Here is a 17,797-nt window from a genome sequence, read left to right as displayed (position 1 = left end):
TAACTGGAATTCAATACTGCCAGAGAATTTTGGGAGTCGGAGTTATTTTATCATGTTCTAACTTTCTAAATTATTGTTTGAAGGTAATGGGCCTGTTAGTTTGTTGGTACTTCTAGCCAAATTTGTGGACATCAAAGTGGTCTTTGCAGTCAAAAATGGCTCCAAACAAAGCAATATAGATGCTGGAGTTGGAGGTTGGCTAGTCACAGGTGATGCATAGCAGATATGGGCAGGGCACCAACAGCATCTACCACAGGAGAAAAACCTTAGAACAAAGCAAGAGAATGACCTATCCAAATCTTAGGGAAAGTGGATGTGCTTCTGTTGGAGGGAGCTAGAAGGAAGAAGGTTAGAGCAAAGGGTGTCTAGGACTTCTAAGCACCTGGAGATGTTCTATTTCTTACCTGACTGGTGAGTACATGGTAGTAATTCTTTATACTATGTGTATATATGTTACACACTCTTCTGTGAATGATATGTTTTTCACAGAAAATTTTTATTTAAAATAATGAAAGTTTAGGGGTGCCTGGGTAGCTCAGTCAGTTAAGCATCTGCCTTTGGCTCAGGTCATGGTCCTGGGATCAAGCCCCACATCAGGCTCCCTGCTTAGTGAGGAGTCTGCTTCTCCCTCTCCCTCTGTGATTTCTCTCACTCTCACTCTCTCTCTAATAAATAAATAAACAAACCTATTTTTACAAAATAAAGTTTATGTTAAAAATATCAATACTAACCAATTAAATATTAGGTCATATTTTGTGTAAAGAAGTAGTAAGACCATTTAAAATTTAAAAGTATAGTATTTTATTCAAGACAAAAAAAATGCTGCTAAATATTGATGCTGACAGTGTTTTTCTCCTGTGAGTGACCTAAGCCTATTACAGTTGGTAAAGGGACTGAAGCCTGTGGGTTGAGGGAAATGTTGCACTAGCTGTGCTTAGACTGAGTATGGCAGCTTTATGATTATGGGAAAAACAAATTCTTAAAACTTCTTTTCTATTCCAAAGATGCTTTCTATAGGGTGGCCAGTAAGTCTAGAAATATAGATAATATAGTTTTGTCATTCTTTGTAGTGTAATATCAATAAACCATTTATTAAAAAAATAAAGTCTTGTGGATCAGTAAAAAAACACATGTCTTCTTTGCCTGATTTGGAATGAAACTGAAAGAGAGTCAGGAGTCAGCTGGAAATCAAATATTAGCTTTATTACTTATAAAGATAATTGAAAAAAAAATGTAGCTTCAAATCTGCAGCTCAGTGGACTTGCCATTTCTTCCTTCCAGAACAGATCTTACCAGCCATAAATGGCACAGATAGACAAGCAGAGATCTCCTTTTTTAGGAGTGAGAATGGACCAGAAAGCATGCTTTCTGCCACTGAACAGATCTAACAAAAGAATTAAGAATTGTCTGAGCACAATTCCTTCTCCTAAACTCTCCTGTAGGATTAGTCAATCACTTTTTCTCTGGTAATGAGTGAATGAGGGACATCGAGAGACCAAGGTGTTAATTTAGTTGAAGTTCACTGTGACGATGCATAAAAAGTGAGGAAAAAATTTTCCATCCAACACTATACATATAGTAATTTATGCTAAAAGTGGCATTTCAAATCAATGGGTAATTCAATAAATGTATTAGTATTCCTGGTTAAATTTTAAAAATATAGTTAAATCCTACAACTATAGGTTTCATAAAGTCATCTTGTTATATATGTATTATTATACTATAATAAAGTGTTTTTTTATAAAAACAAGTGATATAAGCTCATTTTTATTAAGAAAATACACTTATGTATTTGTTAATATGTGAATCTGGAAGGACATACACTGGAATGTTAGCAGTTATTATCTCTGGGTGATGGAAATACAAGTCATATTTATCTTTTCTTCTTTTTTAATAGTTAGCATATATTTTTACTCAGCTAACAAATAAAATTATTTTTCTATAAATGTTATAAGGCTAATTGCTCTCTTTTTATAGTCTGAATTAAGCCAGTAAATAGAAATAATATTTTATAATGGGTAAAAACTATTTTGACATATCCTGGACTCAAAAATGCTCAAAACACAGGTATAGTAGGGAATATGTCATTCTGATACTAGTTAAAACTTTCCTTAGTAGAATATACCTGTATAAAATTGGAAAGTCACAGTCATTCAATTTTTTTTTTTTTTTTTCAAGAAACAGACTCAACTATGGAGAACAAACTGATTATCAGAGGGGAGGTGTGTGGGAGAATGGATTAAACAGGTGATGGGGATTAAGAAATGCACTTTTGTGATGAGCACCAGGTGTTGTATGGAAGTGTTAATTACTAAATTGTACACTTGAAACTAATGTTACACTGTATGTTAACTAACTGGAATTTAAATAAAAACTTAAAAAACTCCATCCCCCCAAAAATGAACAAAAAGCAATCACTGTTATTTATTGTTTCATTTTTTACATAATATTATGGCATGTGGTATGAGATTTTTTTATTTCTTAGGTTAATTTATTCAAATGTATAAATGTCATGATGGTACCGAAACTAAAATTACCAGTGTTATTTATCTTCAAACAAGAAACAACTTTAAATCACCCTAACATTTTATGTTGCTCATTTATAACACGTACCTTTATTTATGTAGCAATTATTGCTGACAATGTAACAGTATATTCCTATATACTCAAATTACTAAACTTTCAGTTAAAGTAAGAAAAAGAAGGTTAGGTAATTCATTATTCAAAGACATAATTTCTTTTTATGGTCTTTTACTTTATGAACATGGAAATTGTACCCTTTTCCATTCAGCAAAATAGATGAGGTATTCTGTGTATAACTTTGTTAGATATTATTAAAATAAGTTCAATAAAATAGGAATGTTATTATGAACTGTGAGTTAACATTCTCACTAATTGAAAACACTAAGAAATCCAAAGCTCCTTCATTTTATTTTATGAAAATAAAAGTCATAACAATGAAGTAGTTGCATTTATTATATCCAGGTCTTGTTTTGATTTTTAGAGAAAAGAATTATTAAATTACTGTACTTTAAACTTTCGTAAGCTTAGCACATAGAAATATTTTATTACATGGTCACTGATAAAATAATTGCTACATGAAATTTTCATTGTATCAATAATGAAAAGGGTTGGAACTTTTTTTTTAATTTGCAGATAAATAACATTTTCAGTCTTTGGACACCATTGTTATATTTCCTCATTTGAAAAAATTATAGCCAGTGCAAACAAAAATTTTTAAAAAGGGAAGGTAATAACCATATTACTGTACAAGTTTCTTGAGAACAGTCAACCAATTTCCCAACAAGTATAATCTTTTCACATAAGCATATGAGTTTTTTTGTGATAAAAATGGAATTAGATGATTATAAATTAAAAGCTCTATAGAATATTAAAAAACATTAAATCCTTATTGTGACATGGTTGTCCAGGTCCATATCAAGCAAGACCTATACTGACAGACGGATGAGATTATGCACCATCAGCTTGGGATAGAGGGGTGAGAGGTGTGGGGATCAGAAAGGATGGTGAGGATAATTTGGAGTTATCATTAAAACACTAATGTATATGTAGATGCAAAAAGTATGATAGCTAAGGATCTCAACCTGTTCTCATGATTTATTTCTTTTTTATCTTTACTTTCTGCTATTGTAAAAAAATAGTATTCATTTCTTAAGCAATAGATGTTCTTAGATTTTACTATAACTAGTTATGTATAAGCTAATTTATTAGAATTTGATTTAAAATAATTTTTACCTTTCTCTTTATTTAGGTATAATGTCCAGTACTTGGGATTTATATGATTCTTATAATGCTATGGAGCTTTCATCTTTACCAACAAAACAATCTATGCTTGAATCAAATACTAAAGCAAGTATAGTTTCTAAAGATCATGAGCCAAGAGTGCCAGGGAGTACTATAGAAAAAAGTAAGATTTCATTTATTTCAGTTTTTTTTTTTTTTAATGGAGTGTTAAACGAATTTGCAAGTCATCCCTGCATGGGAGCTATGCTAATCTTTTCTGTACCTTTCCAATATTACTATATTGCTGCTAAGCGAACACTCTTTCAGTTTTTATTTAAATGATGTTTTCACATGCCCTTGTAAATAAATTCTTTCTTACCAGTTACAATACTTACTTTCTGGTGGAATATGAAACTACAACTTTTGCTCAGAAATAGCATTGTTACTCTTTCGCATCATCCTGGACTCTGAACCCCAAATTTAATTTTTCTTGGATAACTGTCAAGAGTTTCAAAGATTTTATCTTTCTCTGTTGCTTCTTTACTTGCTCTTAAGTTCTCTCTCATATATATATAGGAACATGTGGGTTCCGTAATTTTCTCTCTTTCCGTAGACAGTATAATTTCTAAGAAAAAGTGTATACTAACTTTGTGATAGATTAAAATGGAGATAAATTAACAACTATGGCTTTTAATTGGGGATAATTTTACTTCCCCCAGGGGACATTTGGCAGTATTTGGAGACATTTTTGGTTGTCCTGACTATGAGGACATCTTTTGGGTCAATGCCAGGGAAGAACCTTTTGATATACAGATCAGCCCCCACGACAAGAAATTACGTGGCAAAATGTAATATTACCAACATGGAGAAATACTACATTAAAACTTTAGCTTTTAGTATTCTAAGTTTTGAGATTAAATGCTTTAATTAAAGTCAATGCAAAATTTTAACTTTCCAAATATACTTAGTAACATGGAAGAATATTTTCAAAGTCCAGTTATATGAAATTTGTTAAATTCCACTTCTGATTGTTTTGTGGTTATGCAGTTATACAGTTTTACTCTCCCTATTCTAAACTTGGAGTAATTTTTCTTATGAAATGATATCACTACATATAAAGGGTAGTCTTTATTTCAGGGTAACTAAACCCTGGCAGGTTTTGGCAAATTTTCATAAACTAAATTGAAATATTTCTGTTATCACCCATTTTACCCAAAGACAAATGTAATATTTAAAAATAGTAAATCAGAAAATGTTTTTGAAAAATCATTTAAAGAGAACTGATCACTTTCAAAAAATCCTCAATTGTTCATTACTCATTTATAGGAAAGCCATTGATTTTGTATTTTAAACTTATATATTGTAACCTTGCCATAATTGCTTATTAATTGGAGAATTTTATTTTTTTTACATTTTTTCGATTTTCTACATAAACAACTGTGTCATCTACAAAGGTTTTTTCCTTCCAATTTGTATAACTTTTATTTCTTTTCCTTGAATTATTGTATTAGCTAGGACTTCTAGTATGGTGTTGAATAAAGGTGGTGAGAGGCAACATCCTAACCTTGTTCCTTACCTTCATGTGGAAATTTTCAGGTGTTCACCATTAAATATGTTAGTTTTTAATAGATTTTTTGGCTTTTCATAGATTTTTTAAAAATCAAGTTGAGGAAATTCACTTCTATTCTTAGTTTCCTGGGAGGGTTTTTCTTTTTCTTTCTTTTCTTTTCTTTTTTTAAGATTTATTTATTTATTTAAGAGACAGACAGAGAGAGAGAGAAAGGGAGAGTGTGCGTGTGAGTAGGGGCAGAGGCAGAGGGAGAGAGAGAGGCAGACCCCCTATTGAGCACAGAGCCTGACTTGAGACTCAATCTGGGGACCTTGAGATCATGACCCTGAGATCACAACCAATGCCAAAATGGAGTCCGGTGCCTAATCAACTGAGTCGCCCAGGTACTCCAGTTTCCTGGGACTTCTTGATCATAGTGGGTGTTAGATTTTGTCAAAAGAGTTTTCTGAATCTAATGTGATTTTCCTTCTTTAGCATGTTGATGGGATGGGTTACATTAATTGATTTTCAAGTGTTGCACCAACTTTTCATACCTGGGACTAACTCTACTTTGTTGGAGTATAAAATTCTTCTTATACACTGCTAGATTTGATTTGCTAATATTTTATTGAGGATTTTTGTGTTATTTTCATAAACAGTATTGTTCTGTAATTCTTCTCTTTTGTAATGTCTTCACCTGGTTTTGGTGTTAGAGTAATAACAGCCTAACAAAATGAATTGGGAAGTGTTCACTCTACTTATTTTCTGAAATAGATTGTATAAACAAGTCTTAAGTGTTTGATAAAATTCACCAGCAAAACCATCTGGGCCTATTTTCTATTTTGAAACTTTATTAATTATTGATCTAATTTCTTTAACAGAGCTAGGCCTAATCAGATGATCTCTTTCACTTTGTGTGAGTTTTGGTAGGTTATGTCTTTTGAGGAATCATTCCCTTTCATCTAAGTGATCAAATCTGTGAACATAGAGTTATGCACAGTTTTCCTTATTATTCCTCTGGTCTATGGGATCAGTAGTGATGACACCTCTATTATTGCTCATACTAACAATTTATATGTTCTGTTTTTTTTTTTCTTGGATAATGTGACTGATGATTATGAAGTTTGTTGATCTTTTCAAAGACTTAACTTTTAATTTCATTGATTTTTTTTCTCATGATTTCCTGTTTTCAACTTCACTGATTTATGCTTTAATTTTTATATATATTTGTTTCCTGCTAGCTGTAGGCTTATGTTACTCTTCTTATTCTAGTGCCCTGAGATAGAAGCTTGGATTACTAATTTTTGGATCATTCTTCTTTTCTAATATATGCATGCAGTGTTGTAAATTTCCCTCTAAGCATTCTTTTTGCTGAATCTCACACATTTTGATGTTATATTTTTACTTTGAGTTGGTTCAAATATTTTAAAATTTAATTTAAGACTTCTTCTTTGACTTATTTTTTATGTATTTTTTTAAAAATTACCAAATATTTTAGGATTATCCAGGTATCTTTTTGTTGAATCCTAGTTTAATTCCACTATGGTCTGAAAGCATACTTTGTATTATTTCTATTCTTTTAAATATGTCGAAGTTTGCTTTGCTGGCCCAGAATGTGGTCTAGCTTGGCAAGCATTCCAAGTAAGCTTGAACATGTATTCTATTAAAATAGTGTTAGAGTCTCCAATTATAACAGTGGATGTGTCTGATTCTCCTTGAAGTTCTATCAGTTTTTGCCTTAAATATTTTGTAGTCTTGTTTTCTGCTGCATAAATGATTAGGATTGCTGTGTCTTCTTGGAGAACTGACTTCTTTATTATTATGCAATGCTCCTCTCTATCTCTGATAATTTTCGTTGCTCAGAAGTCAACTTTGTCTGAAATTAAATATAGCTACTCCATCTTCTTTTGATTAGTGTTAACATAGTATATATTGCTCTTTACCTTTAATCTATCCGTGTCTTTACATTTAAATTGGGTTTCTTGTAGATGATACTTTTTAAATGTGGATTTTATTATTATTTAGGCATGGCAAGGCCAACAGATGAGGACACCACTGCCATTGAAAAGATAGCTTGTATTACTCACGGATCTCAAGAGGAGGGGACGTTCTATGCTGTGGGCTATAAGAGAAGCACCAGCGTCAGTCAGGAGGCAGAAAGGAGGGGAAAATGTGACCAAGGGTCTTTGCTGTAGTTTCTGTAGATGGGAGATCCCAATCTAAACATACGGATACTTTAAAGTAGAGACCTTTCTGAGCAGTGGCCATAGAGAGATGTAATGACTGAAGAAGGTTGGAGAGATGTGATGATGTTGTCTTCCAAGAAAGGTGTGGGTGGCCACTAGAAGTTGAAAAAGATAAGGAAATGAATATCTAGAGCCTCCAGAAAGGAACATAATCCTATCAACTTTTTGATTTTAGCCAATGAGACCTCGTCTGACCTCTAACCTACTGAACTCCAAAATAATAAATCTGCATGGTTTTAATCCACTTAAGTTTTTGTCGTTTATTTTAGCATCAGAAAAAAAATTAACCCAGTGGTGTAGCACTTTTAAAAAACTACAATCAAATCAGACCTCCATGTGAAGACTAATATTATTATTTAAATTTGAATAACAATTATACAGATATAAATTACCTATGAAGTTATCACTGTTTATCTTCTGATAATACATTTTTAAGTGGTTAAGAATTCCAGAATGAGATAATATATGTATATATTCCATGTGCTTGGTACATGAAAGATATTCAATAAGTGTCTATTGAAGTTTTGAATATTGGAGGAAAACAAGTACTGACAAAATGTGATTTTTATAATACTTAGAATACATGAATCATCTAATACTATTTAAATTATTTTATCATTGCGTCATGTTTGTTATTTTTCAGACAGTGAAGCTAGTTCTTTAATGGATATAGAAAATGTAATTCTGACTAAAATCCATGATGATGAAGAGGATCGCTCAGAGTCAATAATGAAATCTGACAAGTTTCGTCAGGATTTATTTTTTATGGAACGAGTTCTAATGGAAAATTTATTTCAGCCCAAACTTGCAGCTTATCGTCAGCTTCCTGTTTTAAAAGGTATTTTTAAAAATCACATTTGGGGATGCCTGGGTGGCTCAGGTAGTTAAGTGTCTGTATTTGGCTCAGGTCACGATCCCAGGGTTCTGGGATCGAGTGCTACATCAGGTTCCTTGTTCAGCGGGAAGCCTGCTTCTCTCTCTGCTTGCTTCTCCCTCTGCCTGCCTCTCCCCTTGCTTGTACACAAGTTCTCTCTTTCTCTTTCTTTCTCTCTCTCTTTCAGACAAATAAATAAAATCATTTTAAAAATCATGTTTAGACAAGCTCAAATAATTAAAAGAATTAAGTGGAATTATTTCTAAATGTAACCCCTAGACTGGTTTATCACTTATCGAAAGACACATATTATATAGCTTTTAGCATTGAATATCCAAGTAACATTAGAGTTCAGACTATAGAGCCCACAAAAAGAGGTAGTCCCTTAGATTAAAATCTTCATAAGCTTCTGTGACATTTTTCTCTCTCTTGCCCCTGCATTGAATTTTCTCATATGTAAAACCCCAATCCATTACCACTGACACCTTCCAAGTTCTGGTGCTTATTACCTTTCCTTAATTGTATTGCAAGGGCATTCTTCCTGTTCTCATTGCTAAATCCCAACTCATGTTCAGAGAATATTTTGAAAGATTTTAGAGATTAACTCAACCTTTCACTTTTTGAATGAAGAAGATGAGATGCATAGAAATTTTCCAAGTTTAGATCCTATGACAAAGCTAGGCATTCAGACAAGTTCTTCTGATCTCATTGTAATTCTCTTTCGACTCTACTATCCTGTTGTGCTGATGTATCCTACACTTGGGTTTGAACATGGTAACTTAACTGTTAAAAAAACTGCAGTAACTTCCCATTGCCTAGAATAAATTATAAACCCCAAGATTTTCCTTGGGCTATCTTCCGGTTAAACCTTAACCCCCATAAATAGGCATTTAATCTGATATTTCTCATCATAGATTAATTGTTTTGGTATATCATATAAGGGACTCATATAGTAAGAACAGTTGATCCTTGAACAAGGCAGGGCTTAGGGATGATGACCCTGGCACAGTACAACTTTTGATTCCCCCAAACAGCCTACTGTTGACCGGAAGCCCTACCAATAGCATAAACAGTCAGTTAACACACATTTTGTGGGTTACATGTATTATATACTGTGTTCTTATAGTAAAACAAGCTGAGAAAAGAAAATGGTATTAAGAAAATCATAAGGAAAGGAAAATACATTTACAGTTTTGTACGTACACTAGCCTGAGCCAGGGGCAGTGGGAGGGGCTGGTCCCAGAATGACAAAGTTCTGCAGTCTGGTGGCCTCAGCTGCCCAGCAGCAGCTGCTGGGTGGGCCCATGGGTGGTAGAGGAAGTCTAGAGGCACAGCAGAGCTGGACCACAGCCTAGAGTTGTATACCAGGTGTACTTCCTGGAGGTGGCCATTTCAGCTGCAGCCAAACAGGAGTACGCTGCTCTCTCTCTTTTTTCTTTTTAAAATGCCTTTATTATAAAATTAAAATCTAGGGAAGCTCCTTTTTCCCCTGTCCAAAGACTTCATTAATATAGATATTGGAACAAAAATATCATTTATGGATTGGTAAAAGAGGATATCCACGGACACCAGTCCAGCTTCTACCAGGCAGTGCCATCCTCGCACAGTCACCATGCCAAGGTCAGCTGGGTGCCTCACCATCCAGAATGTATAGGTTAATTCCTGCCCCCAAAGACACTTGTGGATGAGTCCCCACATTTTCCGCTTGAGGTGATACTGACTTTTCCTATTCCACTGGCCCTTGGGCTATTGCCCCACATTAACTATTATTAACTGTTATTCTTTTTCTCCTTTTGCACAAAGGTAAATACAGACTTTCTTTGAATATAGCAGGGTATCAGCAGGTAACCAGTCATATGTATTTAAATTGACCAGCACATAAGTGATGGAACTTTTTTTTTTTTAAAGATTTATTTATTTATTTATTTGACAGATTGAGAGAGAGAGAGAGAGAGAGAGAGATCACAAGTAGGCAGAGAGGCAGGCAGAGAGAGAGGAAGGGAAGCAGGCTCCCTGCTGAGCAGAGAGCCCGACGTGGGACTCGATCCCAGGACCCTGAATCATGACCTGAGCCGAAGGCAGCAGCTTAACCCACTGAGCCACCCAGGCGCCCCAAGTGATGGAACTTTTGATAAGAGTACCCCATAGGTGCTCTTCAACTCTGATTTCACAAGAAGAGAGAGGGTAAAAGAACTCAAAGAAATCCAGCATCCCTCCCATTATAGGACAGACAGTTCCCAAATAGATTTCATAATGCTGGGGTTTCTGGTAATACAGGTAAGGCTTTTGTTTAATTCTGACCTGAAGCCAACACTGGTTACAGATTATGGACACAATCACCACAGGGAAGAATCTGCACTAGGGCCTGCAACAGGACCAAGGCCCACAGCTTCCCTGAAGCAGTTCTGGAAGCCAGTGGGTGGAGGACTCTGTGGGTCTCTGTGTACAACGCCATCACTGCCATCTGGGTGTATTCTTCTGCTTTAGCTCAGCCTTCTGCCTGCTAGCCCTGGATGCACTACCTGACCACCCTACCCTCACTTGTGGTGACCTGCAGACCTTCCCTCAGTAGGCTTCCCCTGGCACTCATGTAGCAAGTGCTGCCTCTGTGCCAGTTGCCTTCCATTCCATCTTTGGAGAGTGGGTTGGGTAGTTGCAAATAAATGCCTTGTGGCTCTTGCTGTTAATGCTTTTTTAAAAAATCTTACATATAAATGGATTCACACAGTTCAAACCTGTGTTGTTCCAGGGCCCCTTGTATTCTTTCATGTCTGGCTTCTTTCCCTCAACATAATGTTTTTGAGATTCATCAAGGCTGATGAATGTTGTCTTAAAGACTAATCATGTTGAATACTTATTCATGTGCTTTTTTTGGTCACTTGTGTATCTTCCTTTGTGTAATGTTTGGTCAAGTCCTTTGCCATTTTTTAAAAGATTTTATTTATTTATTTGACAGAGAGAGAGAGAGAGATCATAAGCAGGCAGAGAGGCAGGGAGAGGGGAAGGGGGAAGCAAGCCCCCTGCTGAGCAGACAGCCCGACGTGGGGCTCTATCCCAGGACCCTGAGATCATGACCTGAACCTAAGACAGAGGCTTAACCCACTGAGCCACCCAGATGCCCCGTCCTTTGCCTTTTAAATTGAATTATCTTTTCTTTTTAAAAATCAAGTTGTCGGAGTTTATTTTTATATATTCTGGAATAAGCTCTTTGAAAGATACATGTATTACAATTCTTTAGTCTAAGTCAGTAACTTACCTATATGTTTTTCTTTTGATAGTAGAAGTTTTTAATTTTAATGAGGTCTTATCTCTCAGTATTTTTTCTTTTGTAGTTAATGTTTTCCATGTCCTCTTTAAGATATCTTCGCCTTCCCCAAGACTGCAAATGTCTTTGTCTTATTCCTAAGCTTAAGGAAAAGTATTCAATATTTTGTCATTAAATATGATGTTAGGTGTAACTTTTTGTAGATACTTTTTGTTGGTTTGAGGGAATCTTCCTCTTTCTAGTTTTCTAAACACTTTAAAAAATATATGGGTATTGAATTTTGTCCAGCATACCCACAATAGTGAACACAATATTTAAGGAGAAGAGCAAAGCTGGAGGACACACACTACCTGACTTCAAGACTTGTAAAGCTCTAGTAGTGAAGGCAGTGTGTTACAGACAAAAGAATAGACACATATTTCAGCAGAACAGAATAGAGAGCCCCAAAATAGGTCCACATAATTATAGTCAACTCATCTTTCACAAAAGAGAAAAAGCAATTCAATGAAGAAAAGGTAGTCTTTTCAACCAATGGTACTGAAGCAAATGGTCATTTACGTGCAAAATAAAGAATCCAGACACCAACCTTTTATCATTCACAAAAATTAACCCAAAATAGGTCATAGACTTCAATGTAAGATACAAAACTACAGAACTCCTAGAAGTCAACATAGGAGAAAATCTAAATAATCTTAAGGTATAGCAATGACTTTGGAGATTTAACACCAAAGGCATGATAAACTTCTCCACTGTAAAAGACATTATGAGGAGAATAAGAAGTTATGTCACAGACTGGAGAAAATATTTGCAAAAAGCATATCTGTTAAAAGACTCATCCAAAATATATAAATATTTCTTAAAGCTCTATAATGAAAAACAACATGATCAAAAAAATGGACAAAAGGGGCACCTGGGTGGCTCAGTGGGTTAAAGCCTCTGCCTTCGGCTCAGGTCATGATCTCAGGGTCCTGGGATCGAGCCCCACATCAGGCTCTCTGCTCAGCCGGGAGCCTGCTTCCCTCTCTCTCTCTGCCTGCCTCTCTGTCTGCTTGTGATCTCCATCTGTCAAATAAAAAAATAATAATAATTTTAAAAAATGGACAAAAGACATTAACAGACACTTCCGCCCCAAATATACACAGGGCAAATGGGCATATAAAAAGATGCTCAACATCAGAGCTCACTAGGGAACTGTCAACTATAACAACAATGAGATACCACTACATACTTATTAGAATGATGAAAATCCAAAACACTGACACCACCAATACTGGCAAAGATATGGAACAAGAATTCTCATTCGATGCTGGTGGGATTGCACGATGAATAGTTCCGCCACTTTGGAAGACAGTTTGGCAGTTCCTTACAAAACTAAACATACTGTTACCATATGGTCCATAATCACACCCCTTAGTATTTACCCAGTGCGGTTGAATACTTACATACCCACAAAAACCTGCACACAAATGGTTATAGCAGTTTTATTCATAATTGCCCAAACTTGGAAGTAACCAAGATCTCCTTTAATAGGTGAATGGATAAATAAATTGTGGCATATCCAGAAAATATTATTCAGCACAAAAAAGAAATAAATGTTCAAGTCATGAATGGATGTGGAGAAAACTTAAATGCATGTTACTAAATGAAAGAAGCCAGTCTAAAAAGACATTATATGGTATAGTTCCAAATGTGTGACATTCTGGAAAAGACAAAAATATGGAGACAGTAAAATGATCATTGGTTGCCAGGGACTTGAGGGCTGGGAGGAATGAATAGGCAGAGAACACAAGATTTGTAGAGCAGTGAAACTATTATTCTCTATGACTATTATAATCGTGAGTGCATGGCATTGTGCATTTGTCCAAACCCATAGAATTTATACACCAGAAGTGATCCCTAATTTGAACTATGGAGTTTGGGTGATTATGATTTGTCCTTGTGGGCTCATTGATTATAACAAATATATCACTGGTGCAGAATGATGATTCTGAGGGAGGTTATGCATGTATCTGGGTTTGAGTGTAGAGGAACTCTAAGATCCATTTTTTTCTGTGCATGTATGAGTTTGAGTGTAGAGGAATTCTCTCTACTTCAAGTTCAATTTTTCTGTGAATGTAAAACTTCTCTAAAAAATGGGTCTATTAAGGAAAACGCTATTAACATATACTTAAGGATTTAAAGGGAAATAAGAATATAATGAGGAAAGCAATGAAAGCTACATACAGAGCCAAACTGAACTTCTAGAATTGAAAAATCTAATACTTGAGTGAAAAGTTCAATGGATGGTCTTATCGGACCAGGAGATCAGTATCAGTGAGGTTAAAGACAAAGCAGTAGGAACATTCCAAACTGAAGTACAGAGAGAAATAAGGCTAAGAAGAAAAAAAAAAAAAAAAAAAAGAAAGAAAGAAAAAAAAAAGGAGCCTCAGTGACTTGTGTTACAAGGTCATGTGACTTAACATACATGAAACTGGGGTTGTAGTAGTGGAAAAGAGAGGAGAAGCAGGAAAATAATTTGAAGAAATGTAACTGAAAATTTTCCATACTTAAAAAAAAATCTTAAACCAATTATAAGAAGCTCAATGAAACCTAAACAAGATAAATACAATGAAAACCACATTGAGGCACATCATAAGTAATATGTCAAAAAATCTTAAATGTTGCCAGAGAAAAACATGACATCTGGATAATAAAGCTAATAATGACCTTATTTCTCATCAGAAGCCAGAAGACAATGCAATGACATTTTTACTGTGCTAAAAAATTCTACACTTAGAGAAAATATCCTTCAGAAATCAAGGTGAAATAAAAACATGTTCAGACAAATGAAAGCTGAGAGAATTCTTTGCCAGCAGACAAACATTGCAAGGAATGTCAAAGGAAGTCCTTCAGACTGATAAAAAATAATAACAGAAATTAGGATCTACACAAACTAATGAAGTGCTAGAATTGAAAAATGTGAGTGAAAGTTAGAAACATTTCTTAGTGTTTAAAATTTTTCCTTAAAAACTTCCAAACTCATTTTATGAGGCCAGCATCACCTTGATCCCAAAACCAGACAAGGATCCTATCAAAAAAGAGAGCTATAGACCAATATCCTTGAACATAGATGCGAAAATTCTCACCAAAATACTAGCCAATAGGATTCAACAGTACATTAAAGGATTATTCACCACGACCAAGTGGGATTTATTCCAGGGCTGCAAGGTTGGTTCAAAATCCGCAAATCAATCAATGTGATACAACACATCAATAAAATTTTTCCTTAAAGATAATTAAATTGTCAAAATGATCACCCATTTTATTTGGCAAAGCAAACAACTTAGAATAACCAAGCCAATTCTGAAATAGAAGAATAAAGTTGAAGGACTTACCCTATCTGATCACAAACGATTTGTTATAAAGTTATAGTAATGTAGGAAGTGTGGTATTTGTCTAACGGTAGACATATAGATGGCTGAGATAGAATAAGAATGGGTCCAGAAATAAACACAGACTTATATGGTCACTTGATTTTTGACAAATATGCCAAGGTGAACTAATTTAAAAAGACTGATCTTTTCATAAATGATGCTGAAACAATAAGATATCCACATTGGGTGGGGAATGAACCTCAACTCCCATGTCATATCATACATATAAATTAACTCAGATGGGCTATACAGATTTAAATATAAAAATTAAAATGATAAGTTCTAGAAGAAGACAAAAGAGAAAATGTTTGTTATCTTAGAATCAGAAAAGATTATTTAATACACAAAAATCCTAAGACATGAAAGAAAAAAATTGGTAAGGCTTTTGAGGTGGTTAAAATGTCTGCTCTTTGAGTAACACTGTTAACGGGGGGAAATGCAAGTAGCAGTCTAGAAGAATATTTTTACAACATACCTCTGTCCAAAGACATAAATTAGGAATATGTAAAGGACACATACAGCCTATAAAAAATATAGACAGTCTTGGGGCACCTGGGTGGCTCAGTGGGTTAAAGCCTCTGCTTTTGGCTCAGGTCATGGTCTCAGAGTTTTGGGATTGAGCCCTGCATCGGGCTCTCTGCTCAGCAGGGAGCCTGCTTCCTCCTCTCTCTCTGCCTGCCTCTCTGACTACTTGTGATCTCTGTCTGTCAAATAAATTTAAAATCTTTAAAAATATATATAGACAGTCTAATAAAAAATAGGCAAAAGATTTGAACAGAAGCTTCACTAAAATATACATGAATGATCAGTAGACACCTTAAAAGGTACTAAACATGATTTGTTGTCAAGGAAATGCAAGTTGAAATCATAACAAAATGCCACTGAACACTAGTTGGAATGGCTTAAATTAAAAAAGACTGACAACACCAAACAAGAATATGGAGTAACTGGGTTTTTATATATTGCTGTAGGAGTTTGAAATTGTACAACCATGCTGGAAGTCTGCTGGGAAGTTTCTTAAAATGTTAAGCATAGATCCACCCAGTGATCCCTGTCCCTGGGTATTCACCCAAGAAAAGAAAACATATGTCTGCAAAAAAACACTTATGTAAGGATGCTCATAGCAACTTTATTCATAATAACTCCAACCTGGAAACAGCCCAGATGTCCATCAACAGGTCAATGCATAAACAAATGATGGAGCACAACTCGGGAATAAAAATGAATGAACTACTTACATACATAGTAACCTTGATGGATCTCAAAAGCATTGTCAAGTGAAGGAAGCCAGACACAAAAGAATACATACCAACAAACCCATTTATGTGATATGCTATCATAAACAAAACTAATCTGAGGTGATAGAAATCAAACCAGTGTTTGGCTGTAGGGGGTTGAGCTTACCTGGAAAGGGGCATGAAGAAACTGTTTTGGTTGATCGATATATTCTCTATCTTGACTGGTGTGTTGGTTACATTGGTGTGTATATTTATCGAAACCTATTAAACTGTACAGCTAAAATCTATGCATATCAATGAATTTTCTCACAATTAAAAAATGCGGCAATATTTATATTATCTTGGGTTCATTTAAAGAGTGATATGCCATTGTTATTTCTTAACAGCTATTGAGGTATAACTGACATACAATAAGCTGCACATATTTAAAGTATATAATTTAATAGGCTTTAATCACAATTGATGATATATATAATGATATTTAATGGTAATGAATGTATTCATCACCCTCAAATTTCTCTTCATGTCCTCTAGAATCCTTCCTTCCTGTTCCTCCTTGCCCCACCTCATCTTTAAGAAACCACTGTTTTGCTTTATATCCCTATATAGATTAGTTTATATTTCCTAGAATTTTATATAAATGTAATCATGCATTATGTACCCTTATTTATCTGGCTTCTTTTCACTCAGCAAAATTATTTTCAGATTTGCCAATGTAATATATCATAGTTCCATTTCTTTTTATTACTGATGAGTATTCCATTGTATGACTATCCTGCACTGTGTTTATTCTTTCTCCTGTTGATCAATATTTATTTCCAGTTTGGGACCATACAAATGAAGTTGGCATGAATATTGGTATACAAGTCTTTGCTTGGAAATTTGCTTTTATCTCTCTTGGGTCAATAACTAGGAATAGAATAGGTGGTACATATGTAAAATATATATTTAATTTTCTTCTTCCCTAAAATATGCCTTGTAAACACTGCTTTAGCTGAATTTCATAAAATTTGTATGTTGTATTTTCATTTCATTAAAAATTTTTTAAATTTCTTTTGAGACCACTTCATTGACCCATGTGTTATTTATAAATATCGATTAATATCCACATATTTTGGGATTTTCTACCTGTATTCTATTATTAATTTCTTATTTAATTCCATTATGGTCTGAGAATATACTTTGATTTCTATTCTTTTAGATTTGTTAAGATCTTTTTGTTTGTTTGTGATCCATGATATGGTCTATCTTAAAGAATTTGCTATGATACTTGGGAAGAATATGTATACTGGTGTTTTTGGATGAACTGTTCTATAATTGTCAATAGGTCAAGACAGTTAATAGTGATGTTCAATTTATCTGCATCCTTACTGATTTTCTGTCTTCCTGTTCTTTCAGTTAATAAGAGAGGAGTGTTGAAATCTGAACTGTAATTGTGGATTTGTTTATTTCTCATTTCAGATCTATT

At 34.4% G+C, this 17,797-nt stretch overlaps 1 protein-coding gene and 1 non-coding gene across 4 annotated transcripts in view; one reads left to right on the top strand and one right to left on the bottom strand.

Annotated features, from left to right (window-relative positions):
* DNAI4 (dynein axonemal intermediate chain 4) overlaps nucleotides 1-17,797 on the top strand; it is an 80,933-nt gene that overhangs the window by 38,589 nt on the left and 24,547 nt on the right. For 2 of the 3 annotated variants that reach the window (XM_044238425.1, XM_044238424.1), the window contains exons 7-8: nucleotides 3,773-3,928; nucleotides 8,183-8,377. The exons of the other annotated variant lie outside the window; for it this stretch is intronic. In XM_044238425.1, the coding sequence (XP_044094360.1) occupies nucleotides 3,773-3,928; nucleotides 8,183-8,377 (351 nt within the window). The remainder of the gene's footprint in view (nucleotides 1-3,772; nucleotides 3,929-8,182; nucleotides 8,378-17,797) is intronic. 3 annotated transcript variants of the gene reach the window in all.
* LOC122901591 lies at nucleotides 3,959-4,062 on the bottom strand. The gene has a single exon (XR_006383585.1). It is a non-coding gene; the product is annotated as a U6 spliceosomal RNA (small nuclear RNA).

The sequence above is a fragment of the Neovison vison genome, chromosome 2 (genome assembly GCF_020171115.1).
Source record: "Neovison vison isolate M4711 chromosome 2, ASM_NN_V1, whole genome shotgun sequence".
Lineage (NCBI taxonomy): Eukaryota > Metazoa > Chordata > Mammalia > Carnivora > Mustelidae > Neogale > Neogale vison.
This window is presented reverse-complemented; position numbering and strand designations above follow the sequence as displayed.